This window comes from Mastigoproctus giganteus, chromosome 4, assembly GCF_048544385.1.
Source record: "Mastigoproctus giganteus isolate SK-2022 chromosome 4, ASM4854438v1, whole genome shotgun sequence".
NCBI classification, from domain to species: Eukaryota; Metazoa; Arthropoda; class Arachnida; order Uropygi; family Thelyphonidae; genus Mastigoproctus; species Mastigoproctus giganteus.
In genome coordinates, this window is record NC_143578.1 from 142,055,283 (window position 1) to 142,073,788 (window position 18,506).

The 18,506-nt window shown below is 38.3% G+C and overlaps 1 protein-coding gene across 1 annotated transcript in view; it reads right to left on the bottom strand.

The window, feature by feature from the left end:
- Positions 1-430: 430 nt before the first annotated feature.
- Positions 431-18,506, bottom strand: part of LOC150087103 (uncharacterized) — a 415,820-nt gene continuing 397,744 nt past the window's right edge. The window contains exon 7 of the mRNA XM_090371812.1: positions 431-1,522. Within this exon, the coding sequence (XP_090227938.1) occupies positions 773-1,522 (750 nt within the window). The 3' untranslated portion in view covers positions 431-772. The remainder of the gene's footprint in view (positions 1,523-18,506) is intronic.

Sequence of the window (18,506 nt, forward strand, 5' to 3'; positions counted from 1 at the left end):
TCATTCCTCTTCCTCTGAATCCTAGTCTTTCCCTTCAGTATAATTTATAGTATATCACATTTCTTTCCTTTCAAGATGTGCCTGCAATAGGACAATTTTCTCCTCTATATCTTCTATCTATGGCACTATCACTTTCACATTTGTAGAACTCTTTCATTACCAACTCTGCTTGTCCAGTTATTTCTCACAGGCACTGCACACCTTAAATGACGCCAATCTGTTTTGTTGCCTTTGTTAATTGTCCAGGTTTTCCTTTTACACAGCAGTAGAAGGCCAAATATAGCATTCCACAGTTCATATTTTACACACCAATTATTAATTTATAAATAATTTTTATTATAAATAATAAAAACTACTATAAACAGAATTCATTATACACTACTATATTTCATTGCATTATAAATCTCCTTGAGTATTGGCTAACTTTAATTAATGCATGTTTAATGAACATGGGAGCAGTATTTATACCAAACAATATTTTAAATGTGAATAAGTAAAATCAAAAGCTCTGCTTTGTTCATGGCAAATCAGTAAGAGAGATGCACAAACTCTGATGACATTTGTGCCATATTTTGTTATAATCCAAAGATTTTGTTAAAGAACAGATTCAGATGATTTAAAATTACATAGATGACACCAGAGCGAATCCAAATAAAATAATGACATTTGCTACAACAAATAAATAAATAATAAACACTTTGTAAAGTTCTACATCATATATAGGTCTCTAATATAGAACTATGCTTACCAAACAGCATATATACCAGTCTGTTCATTGTTTAGTATTTGATTCAGATGGACGGCCGATTTGGCCTTTGGATTCAACAATGGCACCATGAGAATCTTCCTTATTATTAATATAATATAAATTATCTTTCCTCTCATCAGCTACAGAAATGTCAACAACTTGAGATGAGCTTTCTACTTCGCCATCCTCTGTAATGGGAAAGGTTTCATAGCTTTCCTCTCTTTTCAAGACATATGGAGGACCATGACAAAGATGTTCAAAATTAACATTATCGCTACTGACAGTGCTTTCAATTCCATCTCCATCCTTTTTGCTGCTATCATCTGAGCCTGTAGGGCTAATACTAATTCTTTCTCCGCTACTACTACTACTACTATTATTTTCATGACCATGGCTTAGAACCTCAAAACTTGATGAAGTTTCACTGTTGACACTAGATTCTCTTTCTAGCATTTTTGCTATAGAATACTGTTTTTTATAATTTTCACTCTTCTCACTAGTATAGGTCACTTCATCACTTGATATGCTATTCTTAACATTTTCTAATTTTTCAATGCAACGGACTTTAGTAATAATACCACGTTGATCTTCCTCTGAACCAGAAGCTTTGGTAATAACACAATTTATTTCACTCGAAAGAACAGTTTTGGGTTTTAACACATCAAGAATTTCAGGAGTTTTATTTGAAGAGCATTCTACAATTTCATAGCTGTCAAAATCTGGGCTCTGGTCATTATGGTTAACTATATTTTTGGAGAGCTCAAGGTCTTTTAACTATAAAAGAAAGGAATCTTTCATTAGGATACAACATCATAGACAAAATAGTTACAATAATTTAAGTTACAATAGTTACAATAATATCTCACCCCCACCCCCCAAAAATAAATTATTATAAAAACCATCAGTAATGAAAAAAATTATTAAAAAATTCATAATTTTTTAAAAATTATTTGTAATAATTTGCCCTCACATACCTAATATGGCAACAAGTGAACAGGAATGATTATTATAATTTTATGTTTATAAATTCAGGATTTTATATTAATCAAATGCCCATGATAGCATTAACTGAAAATTATACACGAAACAGTTTCGGTGTATTATATGTCGCCATATAATATGTTCCTGTTCCTGTGCCTTCGCTCTCATACAGGAACATGACCACTAAGGTTTATTACAGTCATATGTAATTCAATTATTATCAATCAACTGAATTAAACAGTGCTTAGATATGTCTTATTATTACAATGCACTTAATTAAAGAGGGCGCTGGCTCTCTTTAAAAATTACAGCTGTGAATTACAGGCTCCGAAAAAGCAATAAGTGTTTGACTTATTATTTACCTAATTGTTATTTTATATTGTACTTTATACATAGTCTTATAGTTCTAGTTACGCTGGTTATTTTTATTTTTAATTTAGATAAAGAGTTTTTGTAGATTACTACTTAATATATGTAAAACATTTATTTTTTTTGAATCTTGCAGCCATTGTTTTTGTATAGAGTGGTAGGAATTCAATTTTTTAATTGTGTTAACTAGGTAGCTGTAACGTATAATTATATAGCGTAATACACATCACTGTTTCTATTAGATAGCATAGTATTGACATTTAATTAATTAAATTTATTGATCTTATTAATTTAAAATACCATGCCCAAGACTAGAGCAGCAAAGCAACGGGCACAAACTCGTAGGAGTATTGTGACTCGGGGGGAGAACTGAGGGGTGCGATTCGCCAACGCATCACAGCCTAAAAAAATGTGCAACTTGTGAATTGTTTGCCGAAATCTCTGGAACAGAAAATGATATTGCCATGGGGGATGTCTTTGTGTGTGTGCGCGATGTAAGGAGTGTAAGGAAATCAGGTGACAACTCAGCATTGTTATGGGCCTATATGAGAGCTTGAAGGACAGGGTCGATGCCCCCGAAGGATCTAAATTGAGGGCCTATCAGGCTCTCAGCTGCCCACATCAACACCACAGCTTGAACTTGGTCATCGTGCGACACAGCAGCAAACCCCCAAGGCAGAATGCGCCGGTCCCAAAGGAACGAGTAGTTGTTGGTGACTATTGTCAGGGAAACGGGGAACATGCTTTGTAAAAAGGAGAGGTGGAACAGGACCAGGGTATGTCTGCCAGGGGCAAAGGTTGATGACGTAGAGCGGATATCATCGTTTAAGGGCACAAAAGGTGATATAGTTGTACACGTTGGCACTGATGATATTAAGAGTAGGAGACTGGCAGAATTACTTAACAAGTACAGGTCAGGAAAGTGTCTGCAATTCTGCCCAGACACGATAGGAGAGAGTATATGATGAGAGCCTTGTTGATCAATTCGGCCCTGGAAAGATTGTGCAAGGCTCAAGGGATAGAATTTTTTTCAGCGTGGTCTGTACTTGTTAACAGGAGAGACTGCTCCTACAGGGATGGGATACACTTAAACAGAAAGGGTGCAAGAATATTTGCTGATGCTATCAAGGCAGTGGTGAAGGTGATTCTTGCACAACTTCTATAAGAATAAGTAGCGACCTGGAGCGAGGGGTGTTGGGGGTTTCAGGGATGGATGGCAGTCATCGTGAAATAGGTGGGTATATGGGATGTGTTAGGGTAACTAGGAATAGGAATAGGTGCATGTACACCAATGCTAGAAGTATAGTAAATAAATTTGAAGTGTTGGTCAAGACATCAAAGGCAGATATTGTTGGGAAAGCAGAGACGTGGTGTCACCCAGATATAAGGAATGCAGAACTGGAATTGAGGGAGTACAAGGTGTACAGAAAGGATAGACAGGACAGGAAGGGAGGAGGTGTTATGCTGCTAAGAAAAACAAAATCAAAAGAAGTGCACCCAGTTGATATAGATGAACAGTGCACTGTTCAGTCAGTTTGGTGTGACATAAGCACTGCAAAAGCAAAAATAAGAGTAGGAGTGTGTTATAGGCCTAATGACTCGAATGAGTACAATGAAAAATTGTACAGAGAAAGAGTGGGCTAGTAAATCAGAACGTCTTATAATGGGGGATTTTAACTTCCCAGATATTGACTGGAACTTGTGGGTTGGTCACTCACACACTAGTCACACTTTTGTGTTAGTTTGTTTGTTATTTGGTTTTTAGGAGCATTAGCAACTAAGGCCATATTGCTCTGGGGATATGCGGTCGTCATTTCCTGACCTATCCCCATCCTCCATATTTGGTGGTCACGGGCTCGAACCCTAGTCATATCAAGAAGCGTGTGCTACGCACTGCTGCTTCTGCCCACCTGGCTACGGAGGCGCCTAGACTTTTGTGGATTTATTGGATGATTGTTTTCCGCAGCAGCAGCATGTTCGAGAGACAACGAGAGAGAGTAATACTCTTGATCTGGTTATCAGCAGTGATCACAGTGTACAGATGTGGGATTTACTTAAAGATTTAATTACCATCAGGGGTAAAGCAAAGGGATTCTGCTTCCGTAAAGGTGAGTACAGTGGTCTCAGACAGTTTTTAAATTCTGTACAGTGGGATCAACTGACGATGTTACCAACAGTAAATTCTAAGTGGAAAGCATTCAAGGAATTAATTGTGGATGCTACTAAAAGTTTCATACCTGTTAAGAAATATTGTTCAAGGTTTAGGCCTAAATCGTTATCAAATGAACTAATGAGACTCATAACAGAGAAGAAAAATGCATGGGATGCATATAAATTTTCAAGCGACTCAGAAGCCTATGGCAGATATACGTTGTCTGTAATCAGGTCACAAAGGAGGTTAGGCAGGCAGAAGCAGATTACGAGAAATCTTTGGCAAAAGATGCTAAGAAAAACAGCAAGGATTTCTTTACTTATATAAACTCTAAAAGGAAGGGGATGAATCTGATTGGTCCACTTGACATCGATGGTTCGAAAGTTGATGATCTTGCTCAGATAGCAAACAAACTGAATGAGTATTTTGCCTCTACATTCACACATGAGGAATTATTAAGGTTTGAAAATGGCAGAAGGTTATCAATAGCAGGGTACTTAATGATTTTGTAATAACTGAGAGCAAAGTGGAGGAGAAATTGTTGAAGTTACACATATTGCAGGTGGTAGATGACTTTCATCAACCGGTGAAATACCACCACTTTGCTCATTGGAGGCTTGACGTGGTGAAACCCATGTTTAGTCTCTAGAGCAAAGTTTCCGGCATCCCCCTCTCCCCATACTTCTCCTTCAACCTATGCACGGTACTAAGTACTATAGGATTTCATATCTTTTGTGTTTGGGGTTTTCATAAAAAAAAAAAAAAAAGAAAAGAAAAGCACCTGGTGGATGGGATCTATCCAGTTATATTAAAGGAGGCGGCAAAACAACTAGGCAAACCCTTAGCCATAATTATGAGAGCATCCTTGGACTCAGGGGAGGTTCCCACGGACTGGAGATGTGCAAATGAATCCCCAATTCACAAAGGGGGATCGAAGGGTGACACGAGTAATTATAGACCAGTTAGTTTAACTTCTGTTCCGGGTAAAATAATGGAGTCACTGGTTAAACATGCATTGCAGGATCATCTAGACAAGACTGCAGCAATAATTCAGACACAGCATGGATTTGTTAAGGCAAAGTCTTGTCTGACAAATTTGATTTGGTTATTATGATGTGGTTACAAAGGAACTGGATGCAAAAAATAATTTTGATATCATATATTTGGATTTCAAGAAAGCTTTTGACACTGTTGCGCATGGAAGACTATTGTACAATTTGGAGCAGAATGATATTAAGGGTAAGTTGCTACAATGGATAAAAGGATGGTTAAATGGGAAAAGACAGAGGGTGGTAATAAATGGGTGCTGCTCTTCGTAGACTAATGTTATTAGTGGAGTCCCACAGGGTTCGGTGTTGGGTCCACTGTTGTTTTGTATATTTATCAATGATATTGATGAAGGTATATCAGGCTTAATGTCGAAGTTTGCAGATGATACAAAGGTTGGCAGGGTTGTTAATGACAGTAATGGCAGTGTGCCAAGAAGTGGCAACTGAAGTTTAACCTTGACAAATGCAAGGTACTGCATATGGGTAGATGTAACCCGAGAGAAAAGTACCAACTGTGTTGTACTACACTTAAGGCGGTAGAAAATGAAAAAGACCTGGGAGTAATTATTCAGTCATATATGAGGTTTTCTGAGCAATGCAAACAGGCTGCCATGGCAGGTCGTGGGGTTTTGTCAATGATATATAGGAATTTTGCTAGCAGGGAAAAGGAGGTGATTGTCCCTCTGTATAAGGCAATGGTCAGGCCACGCATTGAGTACTGCATACAGGTCTGGAGGTCTCATTTTAGGAGGGTTGTCGATCGCGTGTACAGAGAAGGGCAACAAAATTGGTGAGGGGAATGAAGGGATCCTCTTACCAAAAGAGGCTAAAGTTCTGCAAATTGCAGTGGCTGGAGACTAGGCACCTGCGTGGTGATCTGATTGAGGTGTATAAGGCCTTGAATGGGTTGAGCACGCTGAATTCTGATGGGATCGTTCCACTTGTTCAGATTACGAACCTAAGGGGGCATAAATTCAAATTAAGAAAAGACAGATGTAGAATAGATGTGCGGAAATTTGCCTTTAGCCAGCGGGTGGTTTTTTGCTGGAACAAACTTCTATCTGTCATTGTGGAAGTTGATAGGTTAAATAAATTTAAGGAGGAACTGGACAGGCATTTGGAGGGAATGGTGTGACTTTTTTTTTTTTTTTTTTGGCTGATGCTGCATAAGCTCATACACTTGCTTTCTTGCATCACATGCACTACTACTAATAGTACTACTATTTGCTAATCCTTGACAATAATGTCAAGAATTAGCAACTTCTTTGCTTATCAAAGTGTCTATTCTTATATATAGAATTTTTTTTCTCTTTTCAGTGTATAATTTTTAATTCGTACCTGTTACCTCCTACCAGGCTTGGTTGTCTAATATTATTATTATTAGCCACATAGTGCAAGGAAGCCTGAGGCTTACGCTGCACCAGCCAAAAAAAATTCCTGCATTACTCTGAGAGAGAGAGAGAGAGAGAGAGAGAGAGAGAGAGAGAGAGAGAGAGTGTGTTTTTTTTTTATGAAACCCCCAAACACGAGAGGTATTAGAACCTATAGTACTTAGTACTGTGCTTACGTTGGAGTTTGAGAAGATGAAAGAAGATATTTGTTGACATTAGACTTGAACTTCTGTAGACTGTAATTTTCAGGAAATACGTATGAAGGAAGGTTGTTCCAGAAAACGGCAAATGCATAAAGGAATGAACGAGGAAGATAAAAGTTGGTTCTGTGAGTTTGAAGTTGGACAATAAATGGATGTTGGCTGGTGGCAGCACATGTTCAGACTGTTTTGAAACAGAGAGCAGGAATTATAGAAGCCAATTCAGAAGAACAGTGCCCATGGAAGTATCTGTAGAAGAGGCATGCAGCAGAAACAGTACGCCTATGAGAAAGTGAGGGGAGAGACTCTGTTAGCATTAGCATCAGCATTAGTAGAGGCATTTGATGCAAGAAAGCAAGCTTATGCAGCATCAGCCAAAAAAAAAAAAAAAATAAAATAAAATTAAAAAAAAAAAAAAAAAACCCACTTCCACTTCACCCCTCTGTTTGTTCAAAATACCTGTCCAGCTGAGCCTTAAACTTATTTAGGCTATCAACCTCCACCACAAGGGATGGCAGTCTGTTCCACCAACCAACCACCCGCTGGCTAAAGGCAAATTTCCGCACGGCTATCCTACATCTGTCTTTCCTCAATTTGAATTTGTGCCCTCTCAGGTGATTTTTCTGAGCTAGAGGAAGAATCCCATTAGCATTGAGCATGCTTAAACCATTCAAGGCTTTATACACCTCTATCAGATCACCTCGCTGGTGCCTAGTCTCCAGACACTGTAATTTGCAAAACTTAAGCCTTTCTTCGTAAGAGCACCCCTTTGTTCCATTCACTAATCTTGTTGCCCTTCTCTGTACTCGTTCCAGCAGGCTCCACATCCTTCTTGAAATGAGGCCTCCAGACCTGTATACAGTACTCTAGGTGTGGTCTGACCATTGCCTTATACAATGGAATAATCACCTCCTTATCCCTGCTGGAAAAATTCCTGTATATCATTGACAATACTCCATGAGCTACTCTTGCAGCCCGTCTGCACTGCTCAGAGAACTTCATATCTGCCTGCACAATCACCCCCAAGTCCCTTTCATTCTCTACCACTGTCAGTGTAGTACCACAGAGTTGATACGTTGCTCTGGGGTTGCTGTTTCCCATGTGTAGTACTTGACATTTGTCAATGTTAAACTTCATTTGCCACCTCTCAGCCCATCTGCTCAACCTTTCCAGATCCTGTTGCAGCAGCATAGTGTCAGTAGTGTCTTTGACAACCCTGCCTACCTTTGTATCGTCTGCAAACTTGGACATTAAGCTTGATATACCATCATCAATATCATTTATAAATACAGAAAACAATAATGGACACAACACTGAGCCCTGAGGGACTCCACTAATAACATTAGTCCACGATGAGCAGTGTCCATTGATTACCACTCTCTGTCTTCTCCCCCTCAACCACCCCTTTATCCATAGCAGCAATTTGCCTCCAATGTCACACTGCTCCAATTTGTGTAGCAGTCTTCCATGTGCAACAGTATCAAAAGCCTTTCTAAGATCCAAGTATATAATATCAAAGTTATTCCCTGCATCCAGTTCTTTTGTGACTGCATCATAGTATCCAATCAAGTTGGTCAGGCAAGACTTCCCCTTAACAAAACCATGCTGTGTCTGAGCTATAACTGAAGTCTTGTCTAAATGATCCTGCAGTGCTTCTTTAACCAGTGCCTCCATTAATTTTCCTGGAACAGAAGTTAAGCTCACAGGTCTATAATTACTTGTGTCAGCCTTTGATCCTCCTTTGTGAATTGGGGTCACATTTGCACATTTCCAGTCTATGGGTACCTCCCCTGAGTCCAAGGAAGCTCTCATAATTATGGCTAAGGGTTTGCTTACTTCCTTTGCTGCCTCCTTTAATATAACTGGATAGATCCCATCCACCCCGGGTGCCTTTCTTGTGTTTATCTTCAACAGTTTCTCCTCCACTTTACTCCCAGTTATTTCAAGATTCTGTAGCTTACTGCTAGAGTTGAATACACCTCTGGCATTCCCCTTGCTGAATAACTCCTCATGTGTGAATGTCGATGCAAAATATTCATTTAGTTTGTTAGCTACCTGAGCAGGATCATCAACAGTTCACCCATCAATATCAAGTGGACCAATCTGATTCATCCCCTTCCTTCTAGAGTTTACATAAGTAAAGAACTCTTTGCTGTTTTTCTTAGCATCCCTTGCCAAGGATTTCTCGTAATCTGCCATCGCCTGCCTAACCTCCTTTGTAACTTGGTTGCATATCAACTTGTATCTATCATAGGCTTCTGTGTCATGTGTTAATTTGTAAGTATCCCATGCATTTTTCTTCTCTGCCATATGCCTCATTAGTTCATCTGACATCCGTTTTGGCCTAAACCTTGAACAATATTTCTTAGTTGGTATGTAAAGCCTAGTAGCTTCCAAGATAAGTTCTTTGAATGCTTCCCATTTTGAATTTGCTCTTGGTAACATCATCAGTTGGTCCCACTGTATAGAATTTAAATACTGTCTCAGTCCATCGTAGTCGCCTTTACGGAAGCAATAACCCTTCCCTTTACCCCTAATGGTAGTTACCTCTTTCAGTAAATCCCACTTCAGCACACTGTGATCACTGCCACCTAGTGGTTCATTTATCTGCAGATTCTTAATGCATGAAGAATCACTGCTGATAATCAAATCAAGAGTATTACTCCCTCTAGTTGCCTCCCGAACATGCTGATGTAGAAAACAATCATCCAATAAATCCACAAAAGCCCTGCTAGTGTGTGAGTAACCAGCCCCCAAATTCCAGTCAATATCTGGGAAATTAAAATCTCCCATTATAAGACTCTCTGATTTACTGGCCCACTCTATTTCCCTGTACAGTTCCTTATTATACTCATCAGAGTCATTAGGCCTATAGCACACTCCTACTCTCAATTTTGATCTCCCAATGCTTATGTCACACCAAACTGACTCAACACTGCACTGTCCAGCGATGTCGACTGGCTTCACTTCCTTGGTTTTTATGTGTTTCTTAACTAATAGCATAATCCCTCCCCCCTTCCTATCCTGTCTATCCTTTCTGTAGACGTTGTACTCCCCAAATTTGCAGTTCTGCATCCCTTTTATCTGTGTGACACCACGTCTCTGATATCCCAACAATATCTGCCTTTGATGTTTTGAGCAATACCTCAAATTCATCAAATTTATTTACTAAACTCCTAGCATTGGTGTACACGCAAGTATACCTGCACCTGTTTCTATTCTTAGCTACCCTAACACAACCCATGTGTTTACTTGTACCGCAATGGCTCCCAGCAGTCTCTGAAATACCATGCATCTTGTTTTTCAGGCTTCTGCTCATTCTAATAGAAGCAGTGCAAGAATCTCTTTCACCTCTGCCAGTGGCTACTGTCAATCTATTGGTCTTTGTCTCCCCCCAAGTTAGCAGTTTTCCGACCCACCTAACACTTTTTAGAGAGGAGTCATTAATTAACCTAACTGCCCTCTTCTGAATGGAATCTAGAAGCATGATAGAGGTTTAGGGAGCACCATCCCAGATGTGGGAACAATATTCCATGGTAGGTTGGATTTGCGATTGGTACAGAGTGAACAGCTGTTTGGAAGAAAAAGTAATGCTGAGAAAAGAAAGAGAAAACCGAGTTTTTTAGATGCAGAAGAAGCAATATTTGTAATGTGCTTGTGCCAAGAGAGATTAGATGTCAAGGTAATCCCCAAAGGAGATATATCATTTTGCCTAGAAATCGGAGTGTCACCAAAGACAAGCATAGGATCAGAAGAAACCTTTTTGCGAGATATAAGACAAGACTGAGTTTTAGAAGTGTTGAAATCAACTAAGTTGTCTTTGCTCCACTGGATAATTACCTGGAGATTGGCATTTAAGGAATTGGTAGCGGATATTCGAGACATTGAAGCTGATCGAGCAGGGCAAGGTTTCTCAAAAAGGAAAGTGGAATGCAATGTGCTATCATCGGCAAAACTATGAATAGGATTTACAGTCAATGGAAGAAGGTCATTAATATACAAGAGAAAAAGAGTGGGGGAAAGAACTGAACCTTGGGGGGACACCAGCATTAGTGGAGAAGTTAGAAGACAGAGAGCCATCTACCATTACCCTCAGTGAGCAATCAAAGAGAAAACTGGATAACCAATTACAAAAAACAGTTGGAAAATCATAAGATGGAAGCTTGTTTAGAAGACCTTTATGCAAAACACGATCAAAAGCATTTTAGTTATCAAAAGCAACTGCTTGTGTTTCACCAAACTTTTCCTTTGAATATGTCCAGATATTAGTAACATAAGCCAGAATATCACCAGTGGATCGACACTGACAGAATCCATACTGGCGATCGTTGATCAGACGGAAGGTTTCAAGGTATTTTAAGAGTTGGCGGTTAATTGATTTCTCCATTACTTTAGAAAGAGTAGAAGTAATTGCAATAGCACGATAACTGGATGGGAGGGATTTGTCACCCTTTTTAGGAACTGGATGGATATGAGCAAATTTCCAAGCAGAAGGAAAACCTTTGGAACAAAGTGAAAAAAGGTGTCAAAGAACAGAAGTTCAGGAGCACAGGTTTTGTGAACCTGGAGCAACAGGACCTGGAGCTTTCTATGCATCAAGATTCTTCAAAATCCTTCTGACATCCTTTTGACGGAAGAGCACAGGAGGCATTTTACAAGATCATTAATACATGAGTTGGAAGAAAAATGGGATGCTAGCAGGTCAGCTTTATGCTTGGCTGAAGTGACAACAGAATCACCTGGTTTTGACACAGGTGGGAGCAGAGGTGGGCAAAAGTTGCGGCCAATAGCTTTGGCAAGAGACCAGAATGCTCGGCTACCATTAGGGCAAGAAGCAAGTTTTCTACTCTTAGTCTGTTCAAAATCTAGTTTGGACTGATTAATAATTGCTTTACAATTGTTCTGAGCTTTGGTGTAGGTAGAAAATGAAACTGAAGAATTGGAAACAAGCCAATTATAATATGCAACCTTCTTCTCTTGAACAGCTTTAGCACATTTATTGGAAAACCAAGGTTTAAATAAAGAACAAGATTTTAAAGTGGAGTGTGGAATAAAGGATTCCATTCCTACAAGAATAATTTCACTGACATGATCTGATCAAACGTTGACATTAGAAGTTTTGAAACAGTAATCCGACCAAGGAAAAGAAATCTCGCAGGTCATCCCATTTTACATTCTCGTAATACCAAACAATATGAGGTTGGAAATAGCTATGAGATAAAGGCTCCATTGGAGAAGAGACAATCACCAAGTTGTGATCTGAGGTGCCTAAAGGACCACTCACTTCGACCGTGTTGAAGAAGGGTTGTTTGTGAGAAAAAGATCAATCGTGTTTGCTGTATGGTTAGGATTGTCCGGTATCCTTGTAGGTAAATGAACAATTTATGCAAGGTCATTAGTAATTGCAAAAGCCTCTGCATCTCGACCAGCTGGGTCGGTGTGACTAGAAAAACGGAAGCCAGCTGGGTTGTGAACATTAAAATCACCAAGGAAAATTACCTCACTGTTAGGAAAGTTGAATTGGAGAAAGTCAAGTTGCAAAGAGAGGAAGTCAAAGAGCTCCAAGCGATTAGTGGAGTTGGGAGAATGGTAAAGACAACAGATAAATTTTACAGAATGAAGTAGAGAAAATTTAAGGCAGAGAAGGTTGAAAAGAGGAGATTCCAAATTACCAAGTCTCTGAAAGGAAATATTGGAACCGATAACTGAGAATCTGTTAGAAAAAGTACATGGGGTTTGGCAGACTGCAAGTGGAAATGGGATCATTGAGATTAGAATTGAGACCATGTATATTTGTGAAATGAACATGGAAGTGTTTGGGAGGTTTAGATATTTTTGCAGATAAGCTTACTGTATTAGTTTGACAATTCATGGTGTATTCAATAGTAAGAAAAGGGAAAAGGGGGGAAGCAGAAGGGAATCACCAAGAAAGCAAGAAAGAGAAGAATGATGATATCTAGCTCGGACCATGGGTTTTCCAAGTCAATACTCACCAGATGCGAGCCCGCTTTACTGATATCTAAGGATATGATAATTATTTTTTGACTCTAGTTCCTTTTTGACTATATTACATGATTTCGTATTTTGAAATTTTTAATATTGATTGATTAATGTTGCATAACGAATGTAATTATTCTTATCTCTCTATACATTAAAAAGTTTTCCTCCTAGTGATATTTATTCGAGCCAATGGGAGAAGAGGGCAAGACAATTCATTACTACGTCGCAACGATGCAATTAATTATTGACATCTGCCTGCCTTACGTTCACCAACATCATGCATGTGTTTCCCAGTCAAACATTTGATGGTCCATTGTAATGTTTTTGTAAATTAATGAATATTGTCTATAGTATTTGTAAACAGTTTAGTATTTTGTAAATATTTTAAATATTTGTATAGTTTGTGAATATTTCAGTTAAATATTTTAGCCCTGCTCTTTGTGATGCAAAAATATTTCTCATGTATTATGGAACCCGCAGCAAAAGGTCCTTTCCTAAGTAATATGTAAATGCAGGTAAAAAATTACATGGTGATATTTATTCGACCTTGAGAATGCCAAGCACTACAAATGTACAGGTAAATAATTACATAGGTCATTTCCTGATTAGAAATCGATCAGTACGCATCGACAGGTGTGTCTTTTACGTAGAAAAGATTTGACTTACTCCGTATACCTCTATATTTTTTGTAGAAAAGCGTGCATGCGAGTGGGTGAGGGCCTGCTAGTATATTATTATTATTCATTCTCAAAATAAAATCACATACAAAATACAATACAAACAAAAGTGTATTATACATTTACAGAATCAGGGTCCCCCCACTTAATACAGTAACAACAAAATTATGAAAGTTTCTGTAAATAAACGTGAATCCCACCAAGCTCATTACTTGCAATTTTGATTCCCAAATTCAAGAAAAAATTCTTTGCTTTTTTTGTTATGGGTATTTTCTGCAGCAAGGGCTACTTAGATCATCAAGGTAATTGAAGTGCATATGATGACTGCAAGGGAAGCAGTCATACAGTTGAATTTGCTTTAGGAAATAAATAAATTCAGAGATTCACAGCATTACCTATGATATGGCAGAGTGACAAAGGTTCTTACAGATCTGAGAGGAAACTGAATGCAGTGTCGAGTGTTGCCGAACAAGGCATATTCAATAAGTATATACTTTACTGTGAGTGGTTTCAAACAGTGTGGAGGATCATTTCCTATTAGCATCAGAAATGAAAGAGTGAGGTTGTTTGACTTATTTGAGCTCTAGCGAGTGTTACTTCCTCTTTTCAATTTTTATAGAAGCTAGAGGTCCAATTGTGGTTCAGGCTTCAATTGAAATAGCTTGTTATTTGTTTGCATTTTCCATAGAAGTGTCCACTGCTTCTAAGGAAAATGAATATTTTCTGTACGAAGCATCAGTAATCAGTATACGGGACTAAAAAATTCATTAAGGTTTTGCTGGAATGATGTTTTGCGGCATGATCAGTGCATTCATTTCCTGAATTCCAGAATGGCCTGGGAATCAGCAGAAGATAACTATCTGCTGATTCTAAGGGTAATGTATCAGCTTTATTATTATTATTATTATTAGCCGTATGGTGCAAGGAAGCCTGAGGCTTATGCTGCACCAGCCAAAAAAAAAAAAAAAATTTCCCAAGTTACCCTGAGAGAGGAATCTCTCTCTCTCTTTCTGGGTGTGCCAATGAGCCCCTGGAGTTATTTTGTCTTATGTTTTAAGAAAAATTAATTGAAGAATCAAATTAAAAAATCAAAGCTAAGATAGCACACTGTGAGTCAGTACATATATTATGCTTTTGTTGTTTGACAGGCATCTAATATTTTTTAGGTTAATGAATTTATTTATCATGTCATTTAGCTTGCTTAATGACATGTATCTCAGCAGTATAACTGCTGCACACACTTTATTTCCAGACTTTGAACCATCGGTGTAGGTCTTAATAAAGTGGGAATAATTTTATGTGTGAACAAGATGTAGTTGTTGGATGTTTACATTTGCTAGATCATCTTTTCCCCACTGCTGAAGGCAATCATCACAAAGTGTATAGGTAATCCATGGGGAATGTGAGTCTATGAGGTATCCGAGATTTTTATGGAAGTGAACATTCTAGCATTGTGTATCTGTAATCTGATGCCAGTAAGTTGATTTACTCTAGGTTTGTTTCTGTAAGGGTTGATAATTCCAGACCTTGTAGCAGTGGCCAAATAAATCGGTTGGGAGAATTTTAATTTAAGCTGCATAGTTAAGCAGTAACTTCTTTCTTCTGATACCAAGTGGAGATTCATAAAGAGTTAAGTGGAGACATTCTGTATGCACCAAGGGCAATCCTAAGTGCAGAAGGGTGGATAGGGGAGAGATATGTCAAGGTACTCTTCCTAGCAGAATCATACTCAGGTGCTCCATTAGTGTAGATGAGACCTAATTAGCGACCTATATAAGTGGAGCAGGATATAACAATCTGCTTCCCATATTGTCCTGGAAATGACCCAGAGTATATTCACTTTCTTTTTTGAAGACTAAATGCCTTGTGCATTTAGCCTTCAAAGTCTGAAGGAAGCAACAATATGAGATAAAATCAAGTCATGCCTTTACACTACTTATGTAATTAAACTTATGGGTAAGCTATGGTGTATTTATTATATAATTCATTTTCTTTGTGTAAGTATTCTGTAGATGTTTAACATGCTCTTGGAAGTTTATCTTGTTGTCAAATATTAGACTGAGATGACAAATACTGTTTACTATTGGCAAAGGATGGTTGGTTTTTCCCCGGGTTACCAGCCCTGGAACATTGAGGAAGGAGTGGTGCCAATCAGTAAGAAAGTGATCAGAAGAACGGTAAGTTGCTAGCAGGGATAGCAGTGATGATGCCAGCAGTCAGCAGTAAGGTGCAAGTGGAGAAAAAGTTTTGAGAAGCTAGTACTCACCCTAGAAAATCTCTTGGAAACTATCACTTGGCACTCGGGGTTCAGAGAATAAAGAAGAGCAGAGTAGTACAAATCAACTTAGGGATATATACACTAGGAGTATAGTAAAAAAAAAAAATTGATCAATTTGAAGTACAGGTTAAGTCATTCAGAAGAAGACACAGTAAGGATATTGAAAACACGGTGCCACTCAGACATAAGGGAATTGATTTCGGAAGTACAATGTGTATATGAAGGATATTTATTTATTTATTTTTATATTGTATATGGTTCTGGCCTAATGAAGACAAACTCACCATGTATAAGTCAATCAGCATAGTGATATGCATGTATCACAGTGTAGTGATATGGTATGTTGTTTGTGTTGAGTGATTAGCCAATTAGTCCAGGTGGACAGAAGCTGCTACTCAACACCTCCTGATTTCTGGTTTATGTTCTTTGCCACAAAAAGGTAGGCCATTTTAATCTTAATATCCTGTATAGCTGTTGACCTTTGCTGTTACAACCACTCTGACGCAAGGGTTCAGGGGGGTTAAAAAAAAAAAGATAATAAGGTCTATGAAAATTATAAGTACTTTTAAAAAGTATACATACACACATTTTACAAACAAAATGGAGGCAAAGTGGATGTGAACACCCACCTAATCAGGAATGAAGTACTACATCCATGTCCACCTGCACAATTCAAATCCTCTATTACTCGTTGGATGATCAAATAAAGATGGAATTTCATTATCTTGTCATGGTAAAAGACAAATCCAGGTTAAAAGGTAGTCCAATTTCTAATTTAAGTCATACAATTTGTTTCAAGGACATGAAAGGTCATCATCATCATCAGCCATTTTCAATCCACTGCAGGATGAAGGCCTCTTCAGCAACTTTCTAGTTCCTTCTGTTTTGAGCACTGGCCATCCATTTACTACCCACAAACTCATGAATTTCATCTATCCATCTCCGCCTTTGTCTAACAGGTTTTCTTCTAGCTCCTCTTGGGTACCATTCTGTTATTTTCTTAGTCCATCTGTCATCATGTCTTCGAGCTATGTGTCCTGCCCAAGATCATTTTAGTTCTTGAACTTTAGCATTGAAGTCCCCCATAATAATAAGCGTAGTGGGTTTTCTGCTCATCTAGAAGACTCTCAATTTTGGTGTACATTTCTTCAACCTCTTCTTCATCATGGCTCGATGTTGGTGCGTAAATTATTATAACCTTTAGTTTGTACCTCTTAGAAATCCTGAGTATTAGTCTTGACACCCTTTACTTGAATTTGCTGCCTAATCCATGTTTTTCTCTTCTTATGTAACAGTCTGATTCCCAATATAATTCGTTCCATTCTTCGCTGTATAGTTCTCAGCTTCTCTTCCATTCTTTTGGTGAGTGCCCAAGTTACACTTCCATAAGTCATGGTGGGGAGTATACATTGGTTCATTATTTCATGTTTCAGACAAACTGGGATATTGCCCTTCAGTATGTGAAGAGCAATATCCCAGGAAGATATATTTCCTGAATGCTATCCATCCAAAATTTATTCTTCTCTTGACTTCCAGCCATTTATCATTATTACAGCTAATAACTTGTCCCAGATAAGTATATGACCCCACCTTTTCAATTACTGCTCCTTCAATCATTATTGCCCTTTCTGTGGCATACTTGTTCATCATTAGTTTTGTTTTAGCCATATTCATCTTTAGTCCAAAATCCTTACTAACTGTGCATAACTGATTAAGATTTTCCTCTAATTCTTTGGGATCGTGGCTTATGACCACAATGTCATCTGCAAATCGTAAATGGTTTAGGTGCTCTCCGTTCACATTGACTCTTTTCTGCGACCAATCTAATCTTCTGAAAGCTTCCTCAAGAGCAGCAGTAAACAGCTTCGGAGATATTGTGTCTCCTTGTTGAACTCCTTTCTCGATTTTAAATTTCCTACTCTCTTTGTCTAGTCTAATAAAGGAGGTAGCATTCTCATATATTTTCTTCAAAATCATAATATTGCGGGGTATCTATGCCTTGTCTTTCCAGTACCCGAAACATTGCCTTATGCTGTATGGAGTCAAATGCCTTTTCATAATCCACAAATGCCAGGCATAATGGTGTTTTATATTCATTTGCTTTCTCCACTAGCTGTGATATTACGTGAAGGTGATCCACAGTTGAGAATCCTGTGCTAAAGCCAGCTTGCTCTTTTGGTTGATTCTCATCAAGTATTCTTTCTAATCTGTTAGTAATGACCCTTGTGAACAACTTGTAGATGTGTGATAACAAGCTAATTGGTCTATAATTTCCAATTTATCTCCTTTCTTATGCAGCAAAACTATGATTGCATTATTCCACTGCTTAGGTGTCACGCCTTTTCTAATGAACTTTGTGAAGATCCTTGCCAGTTTTAACTCCCAATTTTAACAACTCTACAGTAACTTCATCTTCCCCCGGGGCTTTCCGATTCTTCATTTTCTTCAATGCATGTCTACCTCATCAGGAAGAATATCGGGTATGTCGTATGTGTTGCTACTTTTCAATCCATCTTCCCCACTGCTGGTATCATTCCCTCGCTCCTTGTATAATTCTCTATAGTAGTCTTCTGCTATTTGAATTATGCCTTCTCTGCTGTTTATAAGTACACCATCGCTATTCTTCAGTTTTAGTATCATTTGTCTTTCTGTATTACTGCT